The following is a 16,871-nucleotide window of genomic DNA, read 5'->3' on the forward strand; positions in this document are numbered from 1 at the left end:
GTCTCCACCCGGGAGCTCAACAGGTGGGATAGATAGCAGGCAGCCAGAAGAAACTGCTTGCACCATTCTGCTGATATCAGTTGGAGTATGATACCTAGGTATTTGCTGCCACCTGGTGGTATACAAACTTAGTTTCAGAAGGCACTGGGATTAGAATAGGTGGAATTGGGATATTACACTTTGGGGAAGTAAGTTAGCTTGTGTGTGTGCGGTCCTTTAACTGCTTTTATAACAGTCAGCAGTATCTTTAAGCAGGTAGACTGCCAACAGTTAGTAGGGCAGTTTGTATTGTGTTAGCACCTACATTGTTGCTGTGTTGAAGGGCTTATTCTGGCTGGTGGTCTTTCAGTTGGAGGTGCCCGTCAGGAGAGATGACCACTGGATGGCTGATTATGTGGGTGGGGGAAACCACCACAGATTATTGTCCTGGCTTTTAAAAAAAGAAAGGGGGGTGGATTTTATGAGTAATTACATTAATTGGGTCTAAGGCAGAGATAACTATACTAGCCTCAAGTCTACCAGAATTAGAGGGCGAGGGACAGTTAGAGCTGGGCTACAAATCAGTTGCTGTAAGACAGTATGTCTAGTTTACTCCGAAAATATGTACCCAGGCTGTTCAATAACAGGAGTTAACAGCACACAAGCACAAGTTAAACTCGCTCTATGAGCTAATAGAGAGAGAGCAGTACAGTACAGATTAGTACAGAGAAGCACTTACTGGATGGCACACTCGGAAGGGGAGTAATGGCAGGATCCAAGGAGCAAGAGTGCAGGAGGAGTTTAAAGATGGCAGCAAGGACCTAGGTGTCCTTTACTGATTCAGGGGAGGGAGGCATAATACCACTGCTGAAAATTTTCAGTTCTGGCAAGTCTGAGTTTGAATGGGCCGAACCCACCAGGAATGCAGAAGTGGTGCCAAAAAACAATCCATGATGAATTAGTAGCTGGCCTGGTAAGTAATTATACCTTAACCGCAATCAAGGGTCTAAGGTCTATAGTTGCTGACTAATTATGGAGGTATGTTGAGGTATGCTTTGGGTGTCTTCCTCATGAGCTTTATGTCTGCTCTCTGCAAGAGTGCAATGGCCCAAGATTCTCGCATATCCAGTTAGACTTCACGTTCAGTGGAGACAGCTGAGAAGGGAGAGCGAAGAATCATTTTATCTGAGGGGAATGGAAGGTATTCACCAAATTTTTGTAAGGGATGACACTGAAGACTCTCTCATGCAGCCTGTGACTTCAGCCTAACTATCATACATCCGGCCACTTCTAAGAAACGTATATAGAAAGTCAAAGATACCCCCCCCGCCGGAAAAAGAGAAATTGTTTTAACTTTACACAAGGGTTCATTAAGGCTTTTCTGTCTTTGCCTGCATCTTCGTCTTCCTCTCCTACCCCTACCCGTAACACTAGCTATCATAGTTGCAGAAAAGGTTCTATGACATGTTAAATATGGATACCCCCTAAGTCTGTTGCTATACGCCCAGCACTTGCAGCTCTAGAAGATGCCTTTTCTTCCACTTCTGTGTCCCTTGACACTCAGCCTTCACCCTCTAAAAGGTTTGACAGGTTTTCAAGGGTTCCTGTTTTGCATACATACCTTTTATAAAACTTGATCTGCTGACACTGCTGTTGTATTCTTGGATGATAATAAAGGTGCTAGAACCATTCCCTCAAAGATGTTACTGGTGATTCCATTTTGGGACTGACACTAGTTCTCCCTTTTTCATGCAGGTGGCCAGCTCCCCAAGATTGCACTACAGTTTGGAAAGGGCAAAAACCCAATCTCACTGTACTTTGATCTCCAGCAACTAGTTGCTAGTTTTTGTACAACTGGTACTAAAGTCTCAACATTTTCAGTTCCCATAGTTTTTGTACAACTGGTACTAAAGTCTCAACATTTTCAGTTCCCATCTTTTGGGGTTCATCTTTGTTTGACATTCAGAATGTTCAGTTTTGTATCCCACACACAGAGTTGAGATGTACGCAGGCAGTTGAGATGTTATCTGGACAAAACTAAGAACTTTGGGAAATTAATCAACTGTATCCTATGATGCTAAGGAAAAAGCCACAGGCAGTTTCTAAACAATCAATCTCTCTAGATATTTTTTCCCCTCCATTACATTCAATTCTGCAAAAATCTTCCAGAATGTCAAGGTTCATTCAACCACAGCAGTTGCCAGATTTGGCGCTTTCTGACGAGATGTGGATCTATTTTAATCACAGCTTCTTGATTAAACCCTAGAAAACCTGTCACACATTTACCAAACATTACAAGCTGTATGTTATTTGTAGAGCCAGAACAGGATTTGCTAGAACCGTTCTGCAGGCAATTTCCGGACTGTGGCCTTTTTCCATCCACCCTTTCTTCCTAAGCTTTATCAGTCATCTGGTACATCTGGTTACTACACTAGGGATGGACATACTATAGTTGTGAATTTAAGTTGCCGTAACTATAGATGTTTAAATAGATCACTGTGCTCCTATTGATGCTGTCCTTCCTTCTTTGTGAATAATCCTTCCCCTCGCTGGGGTGGTGGTATCTTCCTTTTCCTCCTTTTGCAAGAGATGATGATGATGCAGCAGCAGCAGCCTGCAACTACTGCCTTTCTATGGGCAAGAAGGCTTTGGGTTTTGGCATGTCTGTATGTTTTTATACTAGCATGCCTGCTCATGTTAAGAGTGGATGTATGGCAAACAAGGAAGGTGTCTGAAGTGTTGTAGACTGGATGGACCTTGTAGGTGTGATGCATCTTTGACTGCATATGTCCTGTATGCAGAGGCTATTGCAACAGTGATCTATTTTAAACACCTATTGTTAAATATGAAATTAATCGGAGTGTTTTGCGTATCTTTGTACATTTCATAATTTACTATTTTTAACAGTACTCTGTGAAGTATCTGCTGTATGAACGAGTGGCATTCCATAATTTAACTCGAGTTTATCATTTGGTTATTGTATTGAATCGAGTACTACTTAAAATCATAGGTATTTACTAGGCTAATGACCATGATGGTCTTTTACAGTTGTGTCCTGTGTATCATGGGTGTTTTATTAGGAAAATTATAGAGGTTATGAGGGGGGAATATTTTAGTTAGAGGCAGACAGTAATAACCAATCAGAGACATGGGAGCCAGACCCGGGGATGACTTTCTGATTTTCCTCCTTTTGGTCAATGTTATGCTTAGATAGGGTTAGGGGCGGACTGTGTCTCTGAAACAGGCTCCCCATCCATGTAAAGCAATGTGTTTATACCCTGGATTCTCCACTTTGTAGACATTCCAACTGTTGCATATGTTTGGTCATGTACATGTTAATGGGGGCATTATACTCGATGGGTCTGACAAGGGCTGAATAAAGTGGCACTATAACTTCCTTGGATCTGGCTGCTGTACCCTTATAAGCTGGATGACATTTAATGATTTTTCTTACTAACTTGGCCATGTGTTGGTCAAAGGCCAGGCTACTGTCTACATATGTTTCCAGATCCCTGACTACTGGGTCAACTCTTAAGGGTGTCTTCTTGATGAAGTAATTAGTCTGGGTAGCAGTTTTTTCAAAATTCGCTATAATGCATTTCTTGACATTGAGTTTTAATCCGTGACTTTGGCACAAGTTGTTTGCCTGTGTCAGACTCTCTTGTAAGATATTTGTGTCTTGGGGGGATGGCTTCCTTTTTGTAGTTAACTGCTAACTTGGCCAGCCAAATGCCATTCACATTAACCTTTAGTTACTGAGAAGTAAATGCCAAATAGGAGTGGTCCCAGCACAGAGTCCTGAGGTACCCTGCTGGTTACCAGCCTCTTAGTGGAGGTGGTCTCACCAATCCTGACTTCTTGGGTCCTGTCTATGAGCCAGCTGGCAATCCAGCGAGTTATGTAGGGTTTATATCCTGTCTGGTGAGTTTGCCAACTTTACCTGAGTGGGGTATTGTATCGAACACCTTAGCCAAGTCCAGGTAGGCAGTATGCACAGATGCTCATCATGTTTCACTGTTGCAGTCCTTACTCTTGGGTTATCCTGCTGGCAGGCTACCCGCAGTCGACCAGATTCCAAACTCTAGTTCCGGCGTTGGTTGCTGTCGCCTCTTCCCTGACGTCAGTGTGCCAGGGGTATAAAAGAAGCAGCCAACGCCATTTTCTTCAGTCTTTCTTGCCGTGTGGTGCCCGAAGCAAAAGCAGTTCGCAAGTGCCGGTCGGCCGACTCCTGAGATTTTCAAATCAGAATTTCAGATCCAAAGTCTTCATTAAAGCTAAGTACCCCGTTGGGGAAACTTCTTGCTCCAGACCGATGTCAGAAAAAGTTAACAATTGTATTTCTTGTGGGAAGCAAATACCTCATAAGGATTTTCACTCTTACTGTATTCCTTGCCTAGGCCCTGATCACAATGTTGCTAGCTGTCGGTTTTGTGCTAGATTTAACCAACGCACTATCAAGTGTCGGTTTGATTTTGCTTTTCATTACTTTGGCCGAAGATTTAACTATATAATGCCGTCGGATCAGCCGACAACCGCAGTTTACAAAAAACGCAAGGATAAGGAAAAGGATATGTATCAGAGGTCCAAAACCGACAAAGCCTCTTCTAGGCCAGTTGCCGGTTCTCAGTGAGGCACTTTCGCAACCCCTGGCGCCCGCTACCTCAGAGCCACAGGCCACTTCCGACTCCCACGTGGAGTTGACTGGGCCTCTGGATACTCAAGGTATTGGACACTCTGAAATAATTCCCTCAGATGGGTCTGGAGCCGCTGAGCAGGCATCGGCTTCTGAGGGTGTCTTCAGACCTACACAACTATATATAAAGCCATCCTCAGCTTCAAAGACTAAAGCAGCAATAAAGACAAAGAAACAAGTACAGCATTCTCCTACTCAGACTACCATGCCTAAAAAACAGATGCTCAAAATGGCCGAAGACCTAATTACTTTGACCAGGGGTTCCCATCCCCCTCCTGATAAGAGGCCTAGGCAAGAGACAAGAGTGATTCTTCTGATCAGGTTTCTATTTCCTCTTGATTCCTCTTCTGAACAAGATTACTCCATGCTTCCTTATGATGATTCTGATGCTAAAGAATCCTTTCTTTCAGCCTCTCCTCCTGAGGATATTCTTTTGGGGAAACCCTGCATACCATGAGGGAACATTTCCACTGGGATAGCCAAGATTATTCTGAATCTAAGAAAAGGCTCCGAGACTTTCTGCTACTTCCTCAGCACAGACCCCTTGCTATTCCACCTGTACTAGACATTGTGTACGATGTGTTCTCAGAGTCCGGCCTGTCCCCAGACTCTCTACTCCCTGCACCTGCTAAGCCAGACAGATACTACAGGGTTCCAGATTCTCATAAATTCCTGTATAAAAACCCTGCTGCTGACCCAGAAACTATATCACAAGGTCCCAAGGGGGTTAAAGCTTCCACTGCAAAAAACCCTGTCCCCTCTGATAGGGATTCCAGGGCTCTAGACAGATGGGGGAAAAAAGTCTACACTTCTGCTACCCTGGCTGTAAGGGCCTTAAATTGTCAGTTTCATATGCTTAAATATCAGCAGTATTTAATGTCACTGCTTAAACTGAAAATGTTGACAAATACTGAATGTTCAGAAAACAAGGAATTGCAGGATATGTTGCATGCAGCTGAACAAGTGGGAAAGCATACTTTGCAATGTGGTTATGATTCACTGGAGGCCTCCTGCAGGGCCGCTGTTACAGGTTCTGTTATTAGAAGGCATGATTGGTTAAAAGAACAAAACCTGCCTGATCATGTTAAAGCAAAATTATTAGATGCACCATTACAGCATGATACTTTGTTTGGTTCTAAAGCAGAAGAGGTATTGAAAAAAAAATGGAGGATAAAGCAAAATCCATGCAGACAGTCAAGGATTTGTTACAGGTACAGCCACCCAGATTTAGCAGAAACTGGCCTTCTAATAATTGGTCCTTTCCAGTGTCATTTAGACCACAAAGAGGCAGATACAGGCGTCCCAGAGGAAGAGGTCAGCCCCAAGGCTCATACAGGCCTAAACAATGGAGTGCTCCTACCTCCAAAAGTGGAGAAGACCAATCACAACCTTACAGGAAACAGTCCCAATGACTTTCTTCTACCAGATCCAAGCACTTTTCTTTTGGCAACCCCCTTAGGGGGAAAACTTGAACTTTTCTCCACAAATTGGCAAAGGATTACCCATGACAAATGGGTCCTGAACATAGTGTCCCAAGGCTACAGGTTCCATTTCCACACTCTACCAAGGTCAAAAGGTATGCCAGACCTGCCACACAATCAACGGGCAGAGGCACAGAAACAAATTACGGCCCTCATGGACATGAGGGCCATTCAGCAAGTACCGCAACAAGAGCAGGGGCAAGGACTTTACTCCAGACTTTTCCTAGTACCCAGAAAGGACTGGACCTGTCTATACTAAATACATTTCTGGAAGTTCCAAAATTCAAGATGCTGACTCTGCAGCAGCTACTGCCCATGCTGGGCAAGAAGTCTTGGCTTGTAACTTTGGACCTAAAAGAGGCATACCTGCATGTCCCAATCAGACAATCTTGCAGAAGACACCTCAGATTCATAGCTGGCTCAATGCATTACCAATTCTCTGCACTGCCCTTTGGCTTATCTACTGTGCCCAGGGTCTTCACAAAATGCCTGGCACCAGTAATTGCTTTTTGCAGACAAAAAGGAATTCCGATATATCCCTACTTGGACGACTGCCTAATTCAAGCAGAGAACAAAGACATTTTTGTAAAACATCTGGCGTTTGTAAAAAGATTACTAATTGGCCTAGGGTACACAGTAAATGAAAATAAATCAAAACTAGTGCCCTCTCAAGAGATAATATTCCTGGGTGCAAACCTAAATACAACTGCCCAGATGGCTCATCTCACGCCAGACAAACAAAAGCAACTGACTACTTACTTCAAGAGTTTGGCAACAAAAACCCACCTATCTGCAAGGAAAATCCTGCAGGCCTCAGGTTTCATGGCATCCTGCATTCTACTAATTCCATATGCCAGACTGCATATGAGGAAACTGCAATGGTATCTAAAAAGTGTTTGGACTCAGCATTGCCACAGCCTGGAGACAGTAATTGCACTCATCCCCTGCCTGCAACAGGAGTTTTGATGGTGGACAGAAGCCTGCCACCGCAACAAGGGTCTGCCATTCACTTTACCCACAGCCAGACACACTGACAGCGGACGCATCAGACTATGCCTGGGGAGCCCATATGGCAGGAAAATGTATTCAGGGCACATGGCCTGCAAACCAGATGCATCTTCACATCAATCAAAAAGAGATGCTAGCTGTACAAAATGCCTTGACAGCTTTCAAGGACCTGCTTCATCCAGGACAATTACTGATAAAGACAGACAACACTATGGTTATGTGGTACACAAACAAGCAGGGAGGTATACATTCCTACCCCCTCTGCAGACAAGCAGTGACCCTATGGGACACAGCATTGGCATCTCAAGTACACTTGCAAACACAGTTCCTGCCAGGAAAAACAAACACACTGGCAGATGAACTAAGCAGAAACCTCATGGATCCCTACGAATGGAAACTGGATCCACAAATTTTCAGCATGATAATAAGGAGATGGGGATGCCCAGACATAGATCTATTTGCCTCCCCTCACAACTGCCAATTACAGAGATTTTGCACAAGGATTTCTCACAAACAAGCATGGAAAGTGGACGCCCTGTCCTTCAGTTGGAAAAAATCTAACAGTATATGCCTTTTCCCCCACTGCCTCTCCTTCCCAGGGTACTCCTAAAGGTCAGACAAGAGAGGCCAAACATGATCCTGATTGCACCAGACTGGCCACGCCAGCACTGGTACCCAATCCTGAAGAGCTTGTCTCAAGGTCCAGCATGAATATTGCCTCAAAATTCTCAATTGCTGACCCAACAAAACAGTCAGATCCTGCACAGCCATCTCAAGACCTTAAATCTGGCAGCATGGCGAATAATGTAGCCATTCAGAGCACGCCACTTACAAAAGCTGTTATGGACGTTATCTTGGAGGCCAGAAGGCCCAGTGCTAGAAAATCTTATGCAGAAAAATGGAAGAGATTCTCTGCTTGGAACCAGGAACAAAGCATAGACACAAGTGTACCAAATATCCCTCAGATTTTACAATACCTAACTGAGATGGTAAACAAAGGCCTTTCTTTCTCGTCTATGCCTCTGCCATTTCAGCCCATTACAATACGGAACCACCTATTTTTTCTCAACCTTTACTAAGGCAGTACCTCAGAGGGGCCAAAAACATTAGGCCTCCAAGGAGAGCACCAATTCCAGCCTGGGACCTCCAATTATGTTTTGGAAAAACTCACACTACCTCCTTTCGAGCCAGCATCAACAGCAGATATAAAATTCTTATCCTGGAAAACAGCTCTGCTCCTAGCAATAACCTCTGCAAGACGAGTCTCAGAGCTACAAGCACTCATGGCTGTGGAACCTTTCATCATTTTCCATCCAGACAGGGTTTCTCTGCGGATGAACCCTACATTTATGCCTAAGGTGGTGTCCAGTGTGGCCCTCAACCAAACCATCCGCTTGCCAACCTTTTATCCTAATCCACAAAACAAGGGTGAAAAAATTCTGCATTCTTTGGACATGCACAGGCAGCTAAGATTCTACTTGGACAGAACTAAAGCTTTCAGAATGACTGAGCAACTTTTAGTGTCATATGCTGCAGGTTCACAAGGAAAGGCCATCTCAAAACAGACTATTTCTAAATGGATAGACTATTGCATCCATTTCTGCTATCTCCAACATGGCAAATCAGTGCCTAAGGACATTAGGCCTCATTCCACCAGAGCAACAGCCACCTCAGCAGCCTTCCTCAGAGGAGTACCAACCAAAGATATCTTGGAGGCTGCAACTTGGGAGTTCAGTGCACACCTTCACAAAGCACTACCACTTATCTCTTTATTCTAAGTCCAGAGCAGGCTTTGCCACTGCAGTTCTGCAGGGCCTCATAGCCTCTCCAAATCCTATTTAGACCAGCCACCCTACCTCAGCTTTGGGATTCAACCCAAGAGTAATGACTGCAACGGTGAAACACGATGAACATAGTACAGTTGTGTACCTACCATAAATGTAGGTGCTCGAGTGTATTCACTGTTGCAGTCCAGGTTACCTACCCACCATCCCCCTTTTCTTTGCTGGGGCTTATCTACACTTCTCTATCCTATACAACCTTTTTGGTGTATTTGCTTTTAGATGAAGGACATGTTATTTTTGTGCATGTATTTTTATTGGCATATTCTTTCAGCTTACCAATTTAGGGGCACCTGACATCTGGGGCAAGAAAAACTGAAGAAAATGGCGTTGGCTGCATCTTTTATACCCCTGACGACCTGACATCAGGGAAGAGGCGACAGCAACCAACGCCGGACCTAGACTTTGGAATCTGGCCGACTGAGGGTAGCCTGCCAGCAGGATAACCCAAGAGTAATGACTGCAACAGTGAATACACTCTTAACATCTACATTTATGGTAGGTACGCAACTGTACTTTGTCATCATCCATCATCTTGGTGACTGTGTCAAAGAAGTCTTATAATTTTTTTATCTTGAAACAAGAAACTTCTTAATCATTTATGACGTAGGCAGTCATATATTTATATAAATGAAAACAAACCATATTGACATAGTTTAATTTGCAAACTTGATGTATTATTCATCTTTTGTATAGTCATTGGCAGTTAAACATTGCAAATTAATGCCTTCCCGTTAACCCCATTCCTCTTCCAAAACATTCTACATATATTATTCCCACAATTCCCATTAAAGAAGTCCACCAGTTTTAATAGGCATGGCCTTCCCTTGACAAAGCATAACTGGGTTGGGTCCAGTGGCTGAAGTTTGCCTCTCTTAATCATTTCTATGATATTCATTCCATGGCTTTGCATTTTTTCTGGGGTTGATTGATGGCCTAACCTTGTGAAGTGAGATAATTGCGGTCCTCCATTCTTGTGGTACAAAGCCTGTTTTGAGGCTGTAGTTGAAAAGTGACTCCAGTGATGCTGATGGTTCATGTTTCTAGATATTTAGTAGGCATCCTGGGATACTGTCGAGGTCCATTGAAACTGTGTGTTTGGTCTTGGCGAGCACCGTCATGACCTGCTCCTTGTTAATCATTGGGGGGGTATGTTAGTAGATATTTCTTGGGGGGGTTGGTGGGGGGTGAAGTTTGAGCTGAATTTGTCAGCCAGCAAATTCCCTATGTCGCTGTGCTCAGTGAAGGTGGCACCATTAAACACCAGGTCAAAACACTGAAGTGAGCTGCCTTTGAGGTCTTGGACATAGTTGTCGAAGGCCTTGTGGTTGTCTTTAGCTTATGCGGCTGTCCTCTCTTTCCTGTCTGGTTTAATTAGAGAGCTCCTGTCATTATGTACGTTGCTCTCCTGATTTTAGCCATTTCTTTTTATTGTATACCTTATTAAGGTTAGGATTCCTCCAGTGTGGTTTGGTTTTTAGTTTGTTTTGGGCTTCTAGTAGGTAAGGCAGCCTCTATACAGCCATTTACATCATTGTACAAGTTCTCTGTAAATTCCTCAAAGGTTGCTGTGAACTTAAGGTTGAGGGGGGCATTGAATTTTGACAAACTATAGTTTAATAGGATGCAATTTACTTTGGAATAATTAAAGCAAATAAAAAGGTGTGTATCCATGCAAACACTAAAGCAAAGAGCCAAACAAGGTCCACGTAGTCCTGAGCTAGCCAACAGTGGATACAAGGAGCCAAAAAGTCATAATCTCAATAAAAAAAGTAGTTTTAATACCATCAGTTAAGTGCTTTCCTCCAACAATTTCTGGGCTTCTTCAGAACCTTACACACATTCAGTTAGATGTAGATTAAGAATTGATCCAGGAGCGTTCAGAGTATAATCTAGGCATCATTTTTTTAAGCCAGCGTAATGGTCCCTTTTTTTTTTTTTTTTTTGCTCCTGGGCTATGTAAAATAATCCTGGTGCACTTGGATTTTTCCAAAGAAAATAGCCTGTGTAGGTATGTGTAGCAGTGTCTGTCATGCTTGAATCACACTGAGAACCCTTATCTGAGCTAGCTGTTTAAGGCTGTTTCCTTGACTTGAATGACACTGAGAATCAGTATCCGAGCTAGCTGGCTTATTTCCTTCATAAGAGCACAGTTTATGACTTGTAGGACTGTTTAAGTTGGACTGCATGTTTAAGAAGGCTCCTCCGACATGTTGGCAAGGCGTGCTTGCATATAATGCTTAAAGTGACACATTGCACCAGAAGACCATGCTGTACATTTGCTCAGCTTTACAACTATTGTTCATTTCAGTGCCAATAATTTTGCAATGAAAGGAAAACGGAAAACACTAAATGCCGGTGATGTTCTAGCAGCCATGGAAGAGATGGAATTTCAGCGGTTCGTTAACCCTCTAAAGGAGGCTTTGGAAGGTAATGTAACTTGGGTTTTTGGTTTTGTTGCTGTGCATCAATTAATGATATCCAAAACAGTAGTTTTCATGGAGCAGCCCTACCTATCTCTTGGTTGATAATTGCATTTTATCCCTAGTGACAGTAACTTGAGATCATACCATAGATAATTTGAAAGGACCCATGCATAAGATACAGCATTTGGGAGCATCAACTGTCCATTAGTAGTACAGGGGCAGTCCTGTGGTAAATTTTCTGTTTCCCATCTGTACGTCTTGGTTATGCTTGAAAATGGACAGGGATGAACTTTGTTTTATTTGAATTGGGGGGGGGGTCGATTCCACAGCAACGATATCCTCTGCAAATTGTACATGCCCGTCCAAACCATTCTGTGGATGTTGCTGAAGAGGTTTAGATCTCTAGATAGACTATTTCTTATGTCATTTAACTTGCTGATGTACAGTAAATCCATCATTAATGGATTGGAGGATGCCTTGTATGTCAGACACGGGTCACATCTTAACAGTCTGTAGGATACAGAGGCTTTGAATCTGTTCTTGTAGGACACGTTCTTTAGGCCTTGTATCCTTGAGATATCTCTGTGGGTGTTTCATTATTGCATGAGTCTTGGACAGATAAATGCCAAAGGGGGTATTATATTCAATGATTGGCCTAATGAGGCTGGAGTAAAGGGAGACAGTGACAATCCTAGATCTAGACACAATCCCTTCTTTATAAGTTGTGCAATATGGAAGGACTTTCTTACAACAATAGATGCATTATTTAGCATTTGGTTTCAGAACATGATTTTTGGGGATTCATTGGCTGCTCCTAGCTTGCAGTCATCTACAGACTTAGTCAACCAGAGCTCTTTTGTATTGGCTTTTACTTCAAAAAGTAGATGCCAAACAGGAGAGGTCCTGTCGCAGAACCCTGGGGGAATCCACTGCTAACTGGTCTCTTTGTGGAGGCAACTTCCCCAATTTTGATTATCTGCATGGTATCTGTGACAGTGGAAGACACGGGGGCTTATTGCCAGTTTATCTTTTCTACTGTGCTTGAGTGGGGAATTGTGTTAAAAGCTTTGGCCAGGTCGAGGTATGCGGTGTATATAATTTTGCCTTCATCCATTGCTTTGGTGACCTTTTCAAAAAAATGCACCAGGTTGAGTACGCATGACCTGCCCTTGATGAGACTGGTCTAGTGTTTGGAGGATGTTCATCGTGTTTCACTGTTGCAGTCCTAACAAATGGGTTATTTGGCTCCCGGTAGCCCTCGGTCAGCCAGAATACCAAAGGTAAGTAAAAATGCCGTCGGTTGTAAAGGACGTCAGGGTGTCCGGCAAAAGGAGGCAGCCCGACGTCTCTTCCTTGGTCTTCCTTGCCACGGAGCCTGAAGCAGAAGCTTTTCATGCAGGAGTGCCGGTCAGCAGTTTACCTTTGTTGGTTTCCGACTACAAGAGTTGAACTCCACTGCAGCTAAGTACCCCGTTGGGGATCCTCTTTCCTTACCTTAACGAATGTCAGAAAAAGTTTAATAATTGCCTTAGCTGTGGAAAGCAGATTCCCCATAGAGATTTTCATTCCTATTGCATTATTTGTTTAGGCTTTGACCATGACTTTCCCAATTGCGATCTCTGTGCCTCCTTTAATCCGCGTGCTATCCGTCGTCAGGCTAAGATTTTGGCTAGACATTTTGGAGTTTGGTCTAAGTTCATTGGTATGGTGTCCTCTGGTCTTCAGGCTTCAGATATTCTGAAGAAACGCAAGGATAAGGACCGCGACAGGCCTCAGAAAGTTAAGTCCTCTGATGATGATAAGTTGGTTGTCAATCAGGCGGTAGCCAGTGAGACGCCTTTGCAGTCCCTGCAATTCACAGATGTACAACTGCAGGCCTTGATGGAGTCTGAGTCCCTTAGGCCTTCGGCCTCTGTTTTGCCTTTCCTACCTGTCGCCGGTTGCCTCTTCTGCTGGAGCCGGAACCGCTAAGCTGACTCCGGTGTCCGAGGCCTCCGTTTTGCATTCTGACAGCAAACTTCTTCCATTGACCTCTGCTGCAGCTTCTGCGGTTGCCAGGCCTCCCAAGTCCTTCAGGCTTGCAGGTAAATCTTCCATTCGTAAGCCTGTGAAAAGGCAGGCTCCAGTTTCTTCCATCCAAGGTGATAACATTCCTGGGAGCGAGTCTGAACACAGCCGCCCAGATGATATGTCTCACCCAGGAGAAGCAGACAACTTTTTCAGTTTACTTGGCAAGCCTGTCCCAGCTCCCTGCAAGGAAATGCCTGCAAGCTCTGGGATTCATGGCATCTTGTGTTCTTCTCTGCAGATGGAGTTTCCATGGTGGGCAACAAAGGCATGCCTTTTCGGACACCTCCTGCCACTCAAGTTCTGACTACAGACACATCTGAGTACGCCTGGGGAGCACGCCTGGATGGCAGATGCTTACAGGGACGTTGGAACACCCAGCAGATGAACCTGCACATAAATCTAAAAGAGTTGATTGCAGTTCAGCATGCCTTACTAGCTTTCAAGCGTCTTCTTTCTCCAGGGACCCTGCTTGTCAGAATAGACAGCACCACAGTTGTGGTACATCAACAAGCAGGGAGGGAATCACTTTTACCCCCTGTGCAGGCAAAGCACGAATCTTTGGTCCATGGCAGCATCCCTGGACCTGCATCTCCTAGCTCAGTTTCTTCCAGGAAGGCTCCGTGTTTTGGCAGACCAGTTGAGCAGGCAAACCTGGATCCTCACGAGTGGCAGCTGAACAGAGCAGTCTTTTACAGCATTATTCAACGTTTGGGCATGCCTCAGGTGGATCTTTTCTCCCCAGACAACCGTCTGCTACCTCTCTTTTGCACCAGACAGCAGCACAGCAGAGCCTGGACAGTGGATGCTCTGTCCTTCCCTTGGACGTTGCTATCAGTGTACACCTTCCCTCTTCCTGAGTATTAGTGAAGTTCAGGGACGAACGACCAAGGACTATTCTCATAGCTCCAGACTTGCCTAGACAGCATTGGTATCCGCTGCGTTGCAGGCTCTCCCATCTTCCTCTGATGCCAGATCTGTTGGTTCAGGAAGGGGGAAACATTCTACATCCTCATCTTCAGTCTCTCCATTTGGCAGCATGACTCACTGTATGATTCCTTCCCTTTCTTCCTCCCTTACCCAACAGGTGGTTGACATGCTGAAGGAGGCCAGGAGGTCTAGCTTTAGGAAGTCCTATGCTGGCAAATGGGAAAGGTTCTCTCAATGGATAGAGGCTACAGGGGAGTCTGCTTCTCAACCTACCCTTCCTCTGATCCGGGAATACCTGGCTTAGTTGCTTCAGGGTGGTCTTTCTTTTTCCTCTATCAAGATCCATGCTTCAGCCATCTCTGCTCATTGTTCTCTTGAACAGCCCATTTTCTCTCATCCCCTGATGAAAAATGTTTCTCGAACGTGTTTGCAATTTAAACCTCCCAGAAGAGCATCCACTCCAACCTGGGATCTTAATTTTTTTCTAGAGAAACTCACTCTTCCTCCTTTTGAGCCAGCTGCCTCTGCAGATTTAAAGTTTCTCTCTTGGAAGACCGCCTTCCTCTTGGCTATAACTTCAGCAAGGAGGGTTTCGGAGCTGCAAGCTTTGATGGCCATGGAGCCTTTTCTTATTTTCCATGCAGATTTTCTGAGAACTAATCCCTCCTTTATGCCTAAGGTGGTTTCCAGCCTGACTCTTAATCAGTCCATACACCTTCTTACCTTCTTTTCTAATCCTCGAAATAAAGGTGAAAGGATCCTACATTCTCTTGATGTGCGCAGGCAGCTCAGATTTTATCTGGACAGGATCCTACATTCTCTTCATGTGCACAGACACCACAGATTCTACCTGGACAGGACTAAAGACCTTCAGAAAACAACACAGTTGTTGGTCAGTTTTGCCCCTGGAGCCCAGGGCAAGGCTATTTCTAAGCAAACCATTTCTAAATGGATTGCACATTGCATTACTTTTTGTTATTCCTTTCATGGCAAAGCTCTGCCTCAAGGGGTTAGGACCCACTCAACTAGAGTGGCTTCTACTTCTGCAGCCTAAGGGGGTGTCCCTACTAAAGACATTTTGGAGGCTGCCACGTGGTCTTCTGTTCACACTTTCACAAAACATTATAATTTTGGCTCTGTTTTCCAGAGCCAGCCAGGATTTACCACTGTGGTGTTGCAGGGCATTCTCTCCAGCCCTTGATGCTGTTGGTTCCTCCTCCTTTTTTTTAAAATGGGCTATGGTAATCAACCCATTTGTTAGGACTGCAACAGTGAAACACGATGAACATAGTACAGTTGTGTACACTTGCCATAAATGTAGATGTTCGAGTGTATTCACTGTTGCAGTCCTGGTTTCCCTTCCTCCTTCCCCCTTTTTTGGTCCTCTCCTATTCCTTTTTCCTGCGGTACAGGCTTATTTTGTTATTTGCCAAATTGGTTTTTGGTTTAAGCCTTATTTTCTGGGGGCTCCTGACTGTTATGGCTAGAAAGACTGAGGAAGTGACGTCTGCTGCCTCCTTTTGTATCGAACGCCCTGACGTTCTTTACAACCGACTGCAACCGACGTAATTTTTACTTACCTTTTGGTATTCTGGCCGACCGAGGGCTAGCGGGAGCCAGATAACCCATTTGTAAGGACTGAAACAGTGAATACACTCTAACATCTACATTTATGATAAGTGTACACAACTGTACTTTCTCTATGTCCTGATCAGTTATTTCCATGATAGGTTTTTCCATGGCTTTACATATGTGGCTGGTCAGACTTATGGGTCTCTAATTCTCTGGGTCTGTGGAAGGTCCTCCCTTATATGCAGGAATGAATGTAGCTGTTCTCCATTTGCTTGGTACAAAACCTGTATGGAGGCTGAGATTGAATTATGTTGTTAGGGGGTTTGGCTAAGTTGTGCTTCATACTATTTAAAATTGGATCCAGGGATATTATTAGGACCCACTGATGCAATGTTTTTAGCTTTGATAGCACTTTCAGGACTTGGCCATGTGTGATAGCTGGAGGTTTGCCAGTTTCAAGTAATAGAGGAGAGACGAGGGTAAAAGTAGCACTAAATTTATCGTCCAGTAGGTTAGCTATATCATCAGCCTCAGTATATGTATCATTGTGAGCAGTCAGCTCAGAACATTGCCCTGTTTGTGATTTTGAGGTTAAGAACATAACTAAAAATGCCTTGTGACTGTCTTTGGATTGGATAGCCATTTTATCCTCAAACTTTTCTTTCATGGATTTTAAGCAACTCAGTTTGTTTGTTTATTTCAGTGATGAGGTCTGTAACTTTCTGGGAATTAGTCTTCTTACCTTTGACCAACATTTTTTTTCCTTTTGATTATTATGGTGCCGCCATATTAGTTTTTCTGTGGTTTTCCCTGCACTTGTTCGTATGGGATACAGTTGTATCTGTTCAGATGTATATAGTGTGGGGGTGTACAT

General features: G+C 44.0%; 1 protein-coding gene across 1 annotated transcript in view; it reads left to right on the plus strand.

Moving 5' to 3' along the window:
* The window catches only part of POLE3 (DNA polymerase epsilon 3, accessory subunit), a 107,929-nt gene that overhangs the window by 68,920 nt on the left and 22,138 nt on the right, over positions 1 to 16,871 (plus strand). Inside the window, exon 4 of the mRNA XM_044057890.1 lies at positions 11,314 to 11,432. Coding sequence (XP_043913825.1) covers positions 11,314 to 11,432 — 119 coding nt within the window. The remainder of the gene's footprint in view (positions 1 to 11,313; positions 11,433 to 16,871) is intronic.

The sequence above is a fragment of the Protopterus annectens genome, chromosome 16.part0, assembly GCF_019279795.1.
Source record: "Protopterus annectens isolate FY-2018-M chromosome 16.part0, PAN1.0, whole genome shotgun sequence".
NCBI lineage: Eukaryota > Metazoa > Chordata > Ceratodontiformes > Protopteridae > Protopterus > Protopterus annectens.